Source organism: Marmota flaviventris, chromosome 8 (genome assembly GCF_047511675.1).
Source record: "Marmota flaviventris isolate mMarFla1 chromosome 8, mMarFla1.hap1, whole genome shotgun sequence".
Lineage (NCBI taxonomy): Eukaryota > Metazoa > Chordata > Mammalia > Rodentia > Sciuridae > Marmota > Marmota flaviventris.
The window spans coordinates 112,219,226-112,233,940 of NC_092505.1; the positions used below are offsets into that span (position 1 = coordinate 112,219,226).

Below are 14,715 nucleotides of genomic sequence, written 5' to 3' on the forward strand. Positions count from 1 at the left end.
ATAACAAGACAGAAAGTCTATTAAAAATCAGAATTAGGCCCAAATATTCTCATTAAGATGATTTACAGCGGTAGTGGGGAAACAAAGATAGTGAGATAGCCTAGCATGCTCCAGGCCCTGGCTTCAATTCACTGCAAAAAAGAAATAATAATTAATTAATTAAGGTCCTCCTACCTGAAACTGACCAAGAGCTGCCAGTTTGTAAGAAATATAGGGAACAGAAAAGTTATGTTCAGTGACACCATACAATGAGCAACACAGAATATGGAAAATTCCTTAGTACCTGACCCAGTTTCTTCAAATGTATTATGCACAGAAGAGAAAAATCTGTGCCTAAATCCAACAGAACATAAATGGCCCTCGTCTGAACAAAGCAACAAGCAACAAGCATGCGAAGGTTGAGGGAATTTGGGGCTCGATGGCACAGCAACTAGAGTCAACTTGACAAGCGGCATCTTGGTTGTTTCCCAAGCCCTCACCTTATAGACGAAAATATGAAATCATTTGTATTCTTTCTAAATACAAGGGAGGGAGGTAGACTGGGGATTTTTTTTTTTTTTTTTTGAGAGAGAAATTTCAATATTTATTTTTCAGTTTTTGGCAGACACAACATCTTTGTTTGCATGTGGTGCTGAGGATCGAACCCAGGCCGCACGCATACCAGGCAAGCCCGCTACAGCTTGAGCCAAATCCCCAGCCCCATGGGATTTTGTGTATAAACCAGGTTGGCTGACCTCCAACTTCTACCTCTGGAGCAAAGGACTGCACTCCTATTTGAAATGCATTTATTTGAAAAAGCATATTAAAAAAGTTTTAGTGGTAGAGTGCTTGCCTAGCACATGGGAGGCACTGGGTTCGATTCTCAGCACTACATAAAAATGAAAAACTGCTCACTTACAACTAAAAAATATTTTTAAAAAATTAAAAGCAGCAAATGGTGGCAAATTTCTTAACAGTCTAGGAAACTGGCACACGAAAAGCACAGTACAACAAACTAAGACACCCTCGTCTACAAAGCCACCTCTAAACACAAGCCTCATACTACATGTGGGCATATCTGCTCAACTGCCCATTTCCACATGGCCCCTCAACCCTTTCCATTTACAAGCAAGAAAAGGCACAAGAAGTAATTTGATAACGTAACTCAAAACTAATAGGACCTCTGTTGACTGCCATTATTTTCCTTGCCTTCCTTCCAAGCCTGTCTTGGAAACATTATTAGGAGGCAGCTGACATTCTTCAGAAGTACCAAGTTGTAGAGGCTGGGGCTGTAGCTCAGTGGTAGAGTGCTTGCCTAGTACATACACATCTAAGGCAGTGGGTTTGATCCTCAGCACCACATAAAAATTAAAGCTATTGTGTCCATCTACAACTTAAAAACAAAAACAAAACCTATACATACATACACACAATTAACAAAGTACCAATTTATAGTTCAGCAATATATAAAATCACATAAAATAGAAATATCACGATATCCCAAAAATGTCTTCTAAGTTAGTTTTAACTTCAAGTTTGCATGAGTTCATGTTGGGTTTCTGGTCCTTATTTAAGTAACATACCAGAAACTTTAAAATTTTCTTTTTACCTTTCTAAATTCATGTCTACCACGTTTGGGGAAAACACCTTCTAATATAAACACAGCTTGGGCTCATTCATTCATCATCATTTATCTTCAGTTTCATCACCCAGGAAAGCTCAGGGGCCTCACCTGAATTATATAACTCTCTCTGCCTAGATATAATCACAACATTACATGTCTTAAATCACATAAAATGTTCAACTCCAACGATTGGGTCTTATTAACTGTCATGTTAAAAGTTTTGATTTGTTCAATAGGGCATTTCACTTTAGAAGTACTAAAAGACTAGCAAAAATAACCTTCTGGAAGCATTCAAGTGAAAACCAGCTTTTGAGTCTTGGAGCCATAATAATATTACTGAGCCATTCCCATTTGCTTTTCCTATATAAAGACTGTTTACAAACCACTTGCAACGCAAAGAATTACATTTTAATAACCCCAAACTACATGTACTGGAGGAAAGAACAAATGTGTCAGAAAAATCAGTACAGCCACTTTACTACTAAAATTTTGCTTTTTAATAATTTATTTAAATAAGATATTTGAAGCAGTTTAGAAAAACAAGATTTGTATTTTATTTCCTTGTAAAAATCTTTACACATGCAGACAAACCAGTGTTAAGAAAGTATTCACCATCATTTAAACAAATAACCCACTTAAATAGAACAATGTCTGCAATTTTTATCTGTATAAAAATAAGATACATTTTTACAGAATTCACGCTCCAGTTTTTATAGCAATAAACAATACACAACTATTAATAAAGTACAATTGAACCTGACCATGGTTTTCAATTAGATACTGCTAGGGCATTTTAATGTGCAAAAAAATTTAACATAGTTCTTTTCAAAAGAAAATGTCCTCAGTGTTTCTAGAGACCTAGAGGGTTTAAGAAATCGAATCCTAATCAGTTTGCTTTTCATGTTTTGATTGAGTCCATCCGTCACGCTGCAGATAGGTAAAACCAGGAACCGATGCCGGCTCACGGAAGAGTCAGCGCCTGTGCCTGCTGTGTCCTGAGCGACTGCCACCATGGTGCTTCCCTTTATGGGACCTCTCAAAGGAGCGCGATCTTTCGCGCCTGTCCCTATGATGTCCCCTTTCATGCCTGTGTTTCTTGGCAGCATCTGAGTGATCCCGAGTCTTGCTCTGAGATCGAGAACGAGATTTTTTCCTTTTATGACCATGTCTATTTGAACTTTTTAAATCCTCTCTGGTATGCTTGGCTTTAAGGTGAGGAGAACCATGATTATGATGTCTTCGAGGGCTTTCACTATGACTGCGGGACCTGCTTCTTGATCTTGAGCTGTATGTTCCAGATCGACTCCGCCTATTATTATAACTTAAGACAATAAAAAATTGAGGTTTAGATTCAGTTTCTATAGAGAACAAACTGTATCGGTTGGTTGGTGCTTACTAACAGGCACCAAAAAATCAGCTGTAACATCAAGGATAAACCAGAATCTATGACTCCTAAGTCTCTCCACCCCTCACTTCTCTCCCACCTGAGTTCCTGGCAGAGATGGAGGCATACTGTCAACACTCTACGGAAAACTTGAGTAACTGGCATTTTACAGCATTCTGAGTTATGCTTTTTACAGACTATCTCCCACACGCTCAAAGAGCCAGAAGGAGCTAATAGTCTAATTCAAGATGACTAGGAAGGATTCATTAGTTTGACTAACTATCAGTTAATAATTATTAAGACATTAGCTCCTGTAATCTTCTCCACCAATCACCAGAGAAAACAAAGTCTAATCCTAGCTGGGAGCGGTGGTGCACACCTGTAATCCCAGCGGCTCCGGAGGCTGAGACAGGAAGATCATTGAGTTCAAAGCCAGCCTCAGCAAAAAGCGAGGTGCTAAGCAACTCATCGAGATCCTGTCTCTAAATAAAATACAAAAAATAGGGCTGGGGATGTGGTTTAGTGGCCAAGTGTCCCTGAGTAAAATCCCTGGTTACCCACCCCTCACCCCAGAAAAGTCTAATCCTAGCCTAACTTTGAAAAATCTGTCTTCAGTATTTTAAAGTGATAACCTCTAAAGGCTCCAAATAAGATGCCTTCCTGAGGCATCATATACTTACTGTCTTCTTGGAGTATGGGATCTAGAACGTGACCGTGTTCTTGACCTTGATCGACTAGCACTTCTGCTATTTCTACTTCTCTTGCTATCTTTTCTTACACTTCAAAAAAAAAAACCAAACAAACAAACAACATTTTAGTTACATACTGAGCATGTTAGAAAGCAAGAATATGATCCCTCAAACCATTTTCCAATTCAAGCACTCACCCATTATAAGGGCTTTTGGATGCCTGCTGTCTATCCTCAGGTTCCTTTTTTACAGTCTTCACACTAATGGAAATGGGTGACTTCTCTTCAGCTTTCACTTCTCTTGGTGATGCTTTGACGACATAATAAGGACACATTAACTACTGGATTTAACAGGGCCAAAGTTGTTTCAAAATGTAAACACTATGCTTCTAAGTATCACCTTTATCAGATTTTTTCAGGGAAATAGAAACAGCTTAATATTTTTGTTTCTAGGCAACTGTTAAATGGTGACATTTTGCAACAATGATGCCACAACTTAATTTTAATCCTGAATGTGTCTTACATGGTTTAGAGGCTGGAGAAAATCCACCAAGGGTTGAAAGGGCTGGAGTTCCATCAGGATTCAATCCCTTTGCTTTTAATTTGGCTTCCTGCAAGGCTACTTTCCTTTTTTCTACTTCTTTTTCTAACAATTCATAATTAGGCTGTTGGAGAAAAAAATGAAGTTAGTATTTCCCCTTTATAGTCATTTAGCTTCTTGACTGACAAAATTAGCACCAACTTGAGTAGAGAGGGTCACCTTTTTTCTGGTGTAAAGCCTAAGCGTCTCTATGCAGATCTCCTGGATCTCCTCTTCTGTAGTACCAAAAAGAAGAAACCAATGGGGGCGAGTTGGCAATGGAATCTAAGCCAGAAAGAGAGAATGCTTCAAACTTTTGCTGGTGTTCACTGGAATCACTGTAACTTGAGATTTATCACATGGAACAAAACAGATTGTGTACACCTACCTGAAGTGCTCTAGCTGCAAGGTAGATGCAAGCACATGCTATAGTCTCTGGTTGAAAGCGAACAAAAACATTGGTTCGAAGACTGTCATTCATATAATTCCTGAAAAATATTTCAACTATAAGCTTTGTATATAAACAAACCAGTTCTTCTGAAGCTTACATTATATTGGAGACTCAATCTAATTCATTCTTTTTTCTTCTCTTATACATTTACATTCTTATATTCTAGCATATAACAATTCTTAGCTCAAAGAATCAGAAGTAGAATACCAGGACCATTCTTCAGTTGTCCTATATAAAACCAAAGACCTTTTAAATAAATTCATCTTACTATCCCTTACAGAACTTACCCCTAAATTCTTTTAATGTATTTCTACAAAAAGCAATGCTCTAAAAGTTAATTTTGACATGATTAATTTCAGAAACAATAAACCACTCCAATAATACTTCAAGCCATTAATTGTTGACCATCTCTCCTTTATCCACAATGAAAAGCAGTGTCAACCAAGTTCTTTCAGAAACTCAAAATGCTGTGACAGGGGTAAAAAGGCATTTTTTAGTAAGAACTCATCAAGTTACACTTAAAATTAAGAAAACTAAGCTACTTCAACAAACCTAGGTAGAAAATGAAGAGCAGTAAGTATACATAATGGCCTTGTTTACATACCTTTTTTTGGGAACTAAGCATATAAATAAAAGCAATAAACTAATTAAATAAACAGCTGAAATTTCTAGTAAACCTTCCCCCACAATATTCCTAAACTAACAAAGAAATCTTACAAATTCTTTAAAAGCTTAAACTAAAATTAAATGGATTATTTCTTTTAAAAATCCTGTCATCCATTTAAAACTTTTAAAATTTTATAGAATACATTAAAAAATCATGCATTTCATAAAAGCAATGAGACTTTTCTTCTATTATTAATATTTACTGAGTCCAAAAGATGCATGGCAGTCAAAAAGACATCTCAGTAGAAAAATCCAGAATATAAAACTTAATTCTTGAATATCAACAATCTTAAGAGAATTGTGACTGAACCACAATCTCCTTGCTTGACCTTAGCCAGCTTCCAAGTCTTATATCTGTATCTCAAAGGTCCAAGTTCAAAAGCATTTAAGTCATATTAGCTTTTCTTTTAAAAATGAAGTACTTCTTTTTAATATTACTGTCTGCAAAAGCTCAGCAGCTGTAAATTAACCCAACATGGGCACTGATGTCCATTTAAAGCTACTCATTGTAGCCTCCTTTGGCAGAATTCATGCTATACACACTATAAGTAGAGATTTACTCATACTCCTAATTTAAAAAAACCATTTAATTCATAGTGGCTGGACAACAAAATCTATCAAAAATGAACTATTCATTTTGATAGTTACAGGTATACATTAAATACATAGGCATGTTGAATAGTTACTTCTAGAAACAAATATACAAATCCTTTTGACACCCCGACAGAACTAGAAGATGCTGCCAGATGGATATGGACCACTTCAGTGAATCTCGGATGAGAGCTTGCACTGGATTGGCTGGAGAGCAGGGCAGCCAATCAGGCCATCCTGAGGTCATGGGCTGAAGTGCAGAGGGCAGAGTTCTATGACTTACCATCATGGACTACCCTTTAATTAAAGAGTAGAAAAAAGAACAAAGTTAAATTGAGTTCTCCATTTAAAGTAATTAGTCAAGCCAAGAAAACAGGAAGCAGAAATAAGCATTATTTACCTTTTGGTCATAAAACAAAAAAAGAAAAAGCCCCAAAACAAACTCATCTCATTTTGGAAAGGGAAAATGAAACTTACTTTATTTCTGCTTCTGTTTTCCTGGCTAGGAAAGAAATGTAATAAAGGAACTTACCAGGCAGTTTGAACCAGGGTTTGATTACGTTCACATTCTAAGACTTGTAAATACATAACAATGATCTAAAGGACAAGGGAGAAAAAATTCAATTTAGCATACTGACAATCCTTGCAGAGTATAGAATTCTATTTCAAAGTAACTGCAAATATCAGATACAAGTACTAATTTCTCTAAATTGCAGAAAATATAGACCAATCTAAAATGCACCTGAGATTCAATGAGTTATTAGATTAGAAATATGTTCCAAAGTTGGAGAAAAATGATGGTTAAAAATTTAACAAAAATACTTCACGTATATATTGGGGGTGGGGAATACTACGAATTGAACTCAGGGAAACTCAACCACTGAGCCAATTCCCCAGCCCTTTTTTATATTTTATTTAGAGAGTTTCTGAGTTGCTTAGCAGGCGCCTCGCCATTGTTGAGGTCGCTTAAACTTGCAATCCTCCTGCCTCAGTCTCCCAAGCTTCTGAGAATATAGACATACGCCACCATGCCCAGCCAAGAATACTTTGTATTTTTAACAAACACTTCACTTTGTAACGGGCACTGTTTAAACTATTTCATCTTATCTCTCAAGGTACATGTTAAAAAAAAAAAAAATGGAACACTGTTTACATGTCAAGTGTTTCCAGATCCCTATTACCTTCACTCCATTTTACAATCTTAAAAAGGAGAAAATGAGATCTCTTTTAATGGGCCCAGTTAACAGTAGAGCCAAGCTAAGTTGCTGTCTCAGAAATGTCCTGACCAAGCACCCACTCCTGCAACCACTGTGCCTATATAAATGAGAAAGCCGAGATGATGAGAGAATCTAATGAACTTCTAATAATGGTAACAATGAGCAAACAATACACTTTGAACACTTTATTCCTTAGGACTCCTCCCCTGGTATTGAGACCTTGCACATGCCAGGCCAAGTGCTCCACCACTGAGCTATCCCTCAAAAATCCACCCAGCTCTCATAAATAATATATTTTTGTTTTGTTTTTGAGATAGTTGCTCAGGCTGGCCTGAAACTTATGGTCTTCCTGCCTCAGCCTCCCAAGTTGCTGGTATTATAGGCATGGACCATTGCACAATAAATAATAAACCACTCCAAGCACTTCTGCAGGAACCATTATTCATTCCTAAGAATAAGGTACACATCACCACCTACATTTAAGGTGGGAAAACAGACTTAACCATAGGTTATCAATGTTATCTATAAGAGTGGAGATTTGAACCTATGTCTTTACTCCCATTTTACTATAAATCTCAACATCCAAAAGAATGTTTTTAAAACCAAATTTAACTCTCAAATATATAACAAACCCAAGGTAAATTAAAAATTTTACAAAAAGCCCTAATACTTACGAAAACAGAATTTCTATATTCTACCACTCACCTTATGGGGATGCTTGACATGAACACAAAATCCCAACTCCTTTAGCACCCTCCTTTCTGCTTTGATAACTTGATTTTTGGTGTTAATGTAGTTCTGATCAAGGATCAGGGGGCTTGGAGTCCTATAGTTTGTAAGAAATAAAATCAAAACTGTTTTGCACATCCAAAAAATTTTATTTGTGGCATCTCCGTTTTCCCTTCCAACCAACTATTGGCAACAGAAACCAGCTTTTTAAACTCCTGCAAACAAGTTAAAAGCATTAATCTTGTGCTGTCCAAGTTATACTAATTAAATACATAGATCTAGACTTAAGTTCCTAAAGGAACAAACTCAACTCCAACAAAACAGAGAAGACATCACTTCAATACTCTCAAATTTATCCTCATCAATTTTTTTCATCTTAGATTTAACTTCACATCATGATCATCACAAACCTCATTAGCCTCCAGAGACTTCCCAATGACAAAACTAATGTACTCTTGAAGATTTATAGCGCATGAAAAAGTCCTCATAAAAACAGTGCTTTTAAAATTCATTTGAATTCAACTCTTAGCTAGTTAATCACCAAAATAAAAACTACTGAAAAACCAGTCAATAGCTAATTCTGATTTCCCTTAGGGAACAATTTATTTAAACCAATTGTTTCAAGAACATATCTCTACTAACCAACCAAAAAAACAAAAAACCTATGAACACTAAGGATTTCTCAATTTCCAAAGAAATATACCAAATCTTAAAAACAGGTTCAAAATTCAAAAAGTAATCTGAGATCTAGCCCTAAATCTGGCTATACATGTCTATGGAATGCAGAAGAGAACAAAGGGCATAGTGAGGTTACCAGAACACATTCAAGGTCTGTGCCAGACTAAATTTTGATAACTTCAAAAAATCTGTATGACACAAAAGGTTATCTATGTTGATGGTTCAATGTTTTAAAAATAACTAACAAAACGATGCTGTCCCAAATGTTTTATTTTTTATATAGGGGAAAACAATACCCCACCTCTTTTCTCCCAGTATCGAACATGATAATATCTTATGTCTCATAATTAGGTACCCGGGAATTGAACCCAGGGGCGCTTAATCACTGAGCCACATCCCCAGTCTTTTTAATATTATTTCTATATTTTAATCTTTTATTTAGAGACAGGGTCTCACTAAGTTGCTTAGTGGCTGAGGCTGGCTTTGAATTCCTGATCCTCCTGAGCCTCTGGGATTACAGGTATGCACCACCCGGCCCAGCATGTCTTACAATTTTAACTGGCAATTTGGTTAAGGAAACATTAAGGAATGAAACTTTCCATTTTTTAAAAGTATATGGAATTTACTATGTCCTTTAATACTTTTGTAGTTCTGACCAACAAAAAGGACATTTTAATAAGACAACATAAGTGAATGGGTAAAACATGCCTTTATTTCCCCTCACACCCAATTCATTTTCAGTCAAAAGATAAAAGAGTTTTTCTATGCATCTATTTTTAAGACTATCACTCTGTAAGTATTTATCTCAATGTACACCCAACACGCAAAAACTGACCTCATGAACTACATTAACTAACTCCCTCTGCCGATGTTATCAGAGTTTTAAAACAAAGTAAAAATAATACTTTTCCTCACCTGACATAGTCTAAAACTGAAATGCTTGACTTCTTCTAATTATTCTACATACTTTTTATTGAATTACATTAAACAAAAATTGGCAGAGCTGACAAGATGAAAAAGCAAAATTGGTTATTATCTAATGCTGAAAAATGTCTGTCACTAAGTTCAACGGCCATTACAGCTACAAAAGAGTGAGGAATAAGGCCAACAATCTTGGGGATGACTTCTCTCTTAATATCAGCATCATGACAAAGCCATTTTATTAGAGCAATAGGCTACAAATTTCTATTTGAAAGGGGGGGGGGATCAAACAATGCCAAAGAGAGCTACCAACATTTATATTGAACACATTCCCAAGACCTTTGGATTATTTTTCAGGTTTTATCATTAGTTTAGAAAATCAAATCCACTTGACTTTTTAATTAATGACTGGTTATCTGATGACTGTCAACTGGCATTAGGAGATAGAAAACCTCCAGTGTTAACATAATACACAAATTAATTATTAACTCCCTGCAATCCAGATTGCAAACCATACCATTAAAATCCCTACAAAAATATAATTTCATGAAGGCAAAGTTCTCAGTTTTATCCATTTATGTTGACCCAATTTATCTATACCTCTTACCAAAAAAAAAAAAACCCTGCTTTAAGAGATGCCTTCAAATGATGATAGAACTTATTTGTTCTTGCAGTTAAATAGCTAAACACTTATTTGAATTATAGCTATCAACCTGACCTCGGAGCTATTCCATCTAAATTGTCATAATTGTTACTTTCCTTCCATTTTTTCCCTGTCAAAATCTTAACTTCAAAATAGAGTGAAGAAACAAACCCACTGTTTCACTAAAATTCAAATATACACTCTATTTCTTTTAGTCCTATTACTGACATTTTAAAGTTATTTTTGTAGACATATGGTTTTATTTCATAAATCAGGCTGGAAAAACAAAATTTACAACTACTTTTTGAGATTTTTTCAGAAACAGAAAAATATATCTCATTCATAAACCAGCAGTAAGCAAGCCCTTTTTATCCAACTAGAAATCAATCGTTCTTTTTGTAGCAACATAGTAATCTTGAACTGAAGTCTACTAGAATTTCTTCCCCAAAGAGGTAAAACCTTCTCTGTCGATAGTCTTGAAGAGGCGGCATTTAAAAAAATCTCTTCAGAGATAAAAATTAAGTCTTTGTCTATCCAGAGTAATTAGAAATAATTTTTATCATCAACACACAAACTATTGCACTCTACCCTTTTCTGCTTTAAGTTTTTGTCAGATCTTTCTGATTAACTCAAATGAGAGTAATTTTCAGATTTTAGAAAGCCCTGTCTTTTTGGTCATTAGAAGTTTATCTGACAAGCTACTTTCTTGGGAGTAATTAAACTGAAATACAACTCAACAACAAAAACTCTTTAAAGGTCAAGACATGGTTAAATTTACTCAGGGCTACCAGATCAGAGACTTTCTGGAACTAGTTCTTCAAGACACTATACTAAAACCAGATGAGTGGTATAGGAGGGGAAGACTGCTACTCATACATAGGAATTTGTACTGCCTATTTCAAAAAAGCAACATTCTACAGAGGTGTTAAACTGCAGGTGGTTACTGGACGACATGACAATAACACCTAAGAACTTCTAACTTTATAGACATATTAAAATATCACAATAGTCACCAATAAGAATGGTTCAACCAGTCTTTGAAAATTTGTCTTACACAAACCTTAGAGTATGAATATTGGCTCCTGAAAAACAGCCCCCCCAAACCTTAATTTACTAAGACCATAATACATAATAAATACAACTACTTAAGTAAAAAAGCAATCGTCCCTTTAAATTCAGCCATTTATTCTGAACTTTACAAGATAATTTTCACAAAATAAAAAACTTCAAGGGAATAGGCCAAATGACTCAGGTTAAGAACTAGGCATCAATCTTTTTAAAAAAATTGCCTCTAGTGATTTTACCGTGTATCCAAGAGTAAAAATCAATGACCTAGAAGCTACATGAACAATGTAGTAACCCAGTAATTTTGAATGTCACAAAAAATTTTTAAATATGCACAAACTAATCTAAAACAAATATATAAGGACAAACTGACACCCTGTAGCTTACCTAAATGTAATATTGACAGTACTTTCAAATGACAACCTATCAACCTATGCAAAAGAAAAACAAAAAAAGCAAAACTAAACTACAGTTGTAATAATAACTTGGACAGCAAAGACAAAAGCTTATAACAAGAAACAGGAGTTTTTCTAAATGGTTCACCAGTGGCCAACCTGTTAGTCCCCGATTCCAGTGACCTATTCTCAGAGCACTGGCTTCTCCTTGGGGATTTTCGATACTTCACTCACTGTTGCCATGACGACAGCTTCATCTCTATGTACCACTCCACATCACCCAGGCTTTGGTAAATGTAGCTGGTCGCTGTATAGTCGGTTGCAAGGGAAAAAAGAGTTGAAGTTAATAACATATACAAGTTACGTGTTTGAGTAAACTTGTAATATGCATAGAAACACTTTACATCTGCTTTTTTAAAAAAAAGGGCTTCCATGCAATTAACTCCTTTTAAATTTCATGCTATAATCAGACTTCTAAGATTGAAACAAAATGTTTTTCTCATATTGGCCAAAAAAACAGTTACATCAGACACAACAATCAGAAGGGATAATTTTAAATTCCAAGATTTTTATAGTAAAAAGATTCTGTTCTGACATCAAGGAAGACATCACAGGAAAACTTCAAAAAAGATAATCATATGTGATCATGTAACAGTTGGCTCAAGGATTCAAATACTACCAGAAAACTACTTCCTTTAAGAAAACAGAATCCTCTAACAATGAATATTAGTAATTTTGTTTACAACACTCTGAAGAAATCGGCCACATCTTAAAACGCAGATTTACTTTCAGACCACAGTAAATACCAATTTGAAATCCTCTTATTTCCCAAAGATTCCTCACCATGGAACTAAAGTTATTTTAAAATTAAATAAAAACGACTCCAATCTTGGACACAGGATGATTGAGAAAAGATTGGGAAGAAAAAGCATGTAAGAAAACTAAAAATGCTAGGAAAATATCTGGATAGCAATGTTTTGGATTTTCTGACTAGGCTAATCGTTTTAAAAGTTACTTTAACCCATGCTTGTCTAGATAATTCCATTACTGCCTACTAGATTCTGCCAAAAGGAACTACTTATACAGGATACTATTTTGGCACTAACCAACACCCGATCCCCAAAACAACTTATAATCCTTTTTAACCACCTTCCTTTCAAACTTAGCACAGCACCACAATTCCTTAAAAGTGAACACAAAAGCTAACCTACACCATGAATAGTCTTCTGCTAGAAGTCACCTACAGATACAGGAAGCCCTACAACTAGCTCTTTTTGGTACTGCCTCAAGAACACATAGATCCACATAAGTTATCAGGTTATCACAACACCTAAAGATACTGTTTCAGTCTCTCCGTATTTTCTTACAAGAGCAAATAAAAGGGCCATATCTAAATGCAACTCAATCTTTTGAGTTATTTTTCTAACCCACTCACTGAGACTGTAGCTGACCAAAACAAAATACCTGTTTAATCCCTTTGACTTCAAACTTCAAACTTTATCATCCTGCAGTCCTTTCAGATCCGGTATTATGCGATATATCGTAGTTCAATGTTGAGAAGTACTCTAACAAAAGCCAACCTCAATTGATAAAAAATTAACTGGGACTTCAGTAGAATAACAATCTACACAGAACTTAGCCACAATATTAACTTGACTACAGTGTTTAAAACATCCAGCCTTCAGTCTTCCAGAGGGGGTAGGGGAGAAAACTTACAGAATACACTCACACTTGAGCCAAACGTATTCCCTTTCTTGTTTAATCTTAAGCCAAGGACTGGCTTCACAGCACTGTTAGGATTGTCCACAAATGCAACTGCCTCTACAAACTTTAGATAGCTGGTTAATTGAGTTTTTCTTCAACATAGTTTAATATCAATGTTCCTACATTGATTTTAAAACCTAAATTAAGTTTTCCTTTGATCCGGACTGAGGAAAAAGATGTTCTGATTTGACGATTGGTGGTGTACAGTTCAGCGATAACAAGAGATATTAAGTTCAATAATGCCAATCTTACCTTTTTCCTCTTAACTGGCGGAGATGGTGGAATACATTAATCACATCTCTTATTCTTCGGGGCGCTTCTTCGATCTTCGAAGCGAGATTAATACAGGCCATGGCAACAATCTGAAAAACCACCAACAAACGGGACCAATTTTAGCCTCCTGAGTTACAAAGTAGTGTTAAGAAAAGCCACCTCCCTCCGAATCCGGGGAATTTATTTATACCCAGACCTCCAGCACCAGCGGGACCACCGGGCCAAGGCCTCTCCCGCGGGCGCGCACGTGGGCCGGGCCGCTTCCGGGCGGCCGGCGCCGCGGGGTACAAAGGCCCGCCCTGCCCTACTCGCCCGCCCGCCCCCGCTTCCGGCCCGAGCCCGCCGCGCCCGCCCCCGCGGCGCTCACCTCGAAGCTATGCTTGACGAAGGACTTGGAGTAGAAGAAACGGTGAAACAGCACCTGCCCGGTCGCCATCGCCACCTGCAGACAGAGGATCGCGGTCAGGCGGCGCCGCCATCTTAGGCCTCCCGCCCGCCCGTCCGCGGCCCAGCCGGCCACTCACCTGCGGCAGGCGCAGAAGGATGCCGGCGGCCTGGATGAGCTCGCAGCCCAGGATGCGCAGGTCCGTCTCGCTGGGCAGGTCCAGCCCGTCCTGCATGGACGGCGTGGGCGACAGCCTCTCCTCCGGGATCAGCGAGTGGTCGATGGTGAGCGACACCTCCGAGTACAGCCGGTCGCCGATCAGGATGCCGCCCGTCGCCGCCGTGGTGGCGGCCGTCGCGCCGGAGCCGGGGCCGCCCGCGCCGGGGGCGGCCGAGGTGGCGGCGGCGGCCGCGGTCGGGTGAGGCCCGGACGCCATGGTCGCAGCGAGCTGCACGCACGCCCGACGCAGCCGCGGCCCGGCGAGACTAACAGCGCCCGGCGCGGCGCTCCGTGACGCCGGCCGCCTTACGCCGCGTACGCGTCCGCCTGACGTCAGCACGCCGGCGTCAGTTAGTCCCTGCGCCCCGCCCCGCGAGCTGTGGCCAGCGGCGTGCCGCCTTCCGCTAGGACTAGCAGCAGGGCGCCCGCGAGTGCAGCTTCGGGCCCCTGGGGCCGGTAGGAA

The 14,715-nt window shown here is 38.0% G+C and overlaps 1 protein-coding gene across 2 annotated transcripts; it reads right to left on the reverse strand.

Moving 5' to 3' along the window:
• Window positions 1–2,133: 2,133 nt before the first annotated feature.
• Window positions 2,134–14,499, reverse strand: Ccnl1 (cyclin L1). 2 transcript variants are annotated; one of them, XM_027933747.3, is made up of 11 exons: window positions 14,173–14,499; window positions 14,016–14,090; window positions 13,628–13,737; window positions 7,886–8,006; window positions 6,496–6,560; window positions 4,644–4,743; window positions 4,436–4,540; window positions 4,199–4,340; window positions 3,874–3,985; window positions 3,668–3,766; window positions 2,134–2,924 (listed from the first exon to the last, which is right to left on the reverse strand). In XM_027933747.3, exons 1-11 carry the CDS (start codon window positions 14,467–14,469, stop codon window positions 2,576–2,578), a joined length of 1,575 nt encoding a protein of 524 aa, XP_027789548.1. In that variant the 5' UTR covers window positions 14,470–14,499; the 3' UTR covers window positions 2,134–2,575. The 2 variants fall into 2 exon arrangements, with proteins under 2 accessions (XP_027789548.1, XP_071471664.1); XM_071615563.1 differs by lacking the exons at window positions 2,134–2,924; window positions 3,668–3,766; window positions 3,874–3,985; ... (1 more) ...; window positions 4,436–4,540; window positions 4,644–4,743 and adding an exon at window positions 4,954–6,260.
• Window positions 14,500–14,715: the final 216 nt, after the last annotated feature.

Excerpts from the sequence above, each read along its gene's own strand:
- Ccnl1 (XM_027933747.3), bottom strand. The coding sequence starts at position 14,469 with ATGGCGTCCGGGCCTCACCCGACCGCGGCCGCCGCCGCCACCTCGGCC. Across the intron at positions 8,007-13,627 it reads CGCCAGTTAAGAGGAAAAAG|GACTCCAAGCCCCCTGATCC; the intron begins GTAAGATTGGCA and ends TACAAACTATAG. Across the intron at positions 4,541-4,643 it reads TTGCAGCTAGAGCACTTCAG|ATTCCATTGCCAACTCGCCC; the intron begins GTAGGTGTACAC and ends TTTCTGGCTTAG.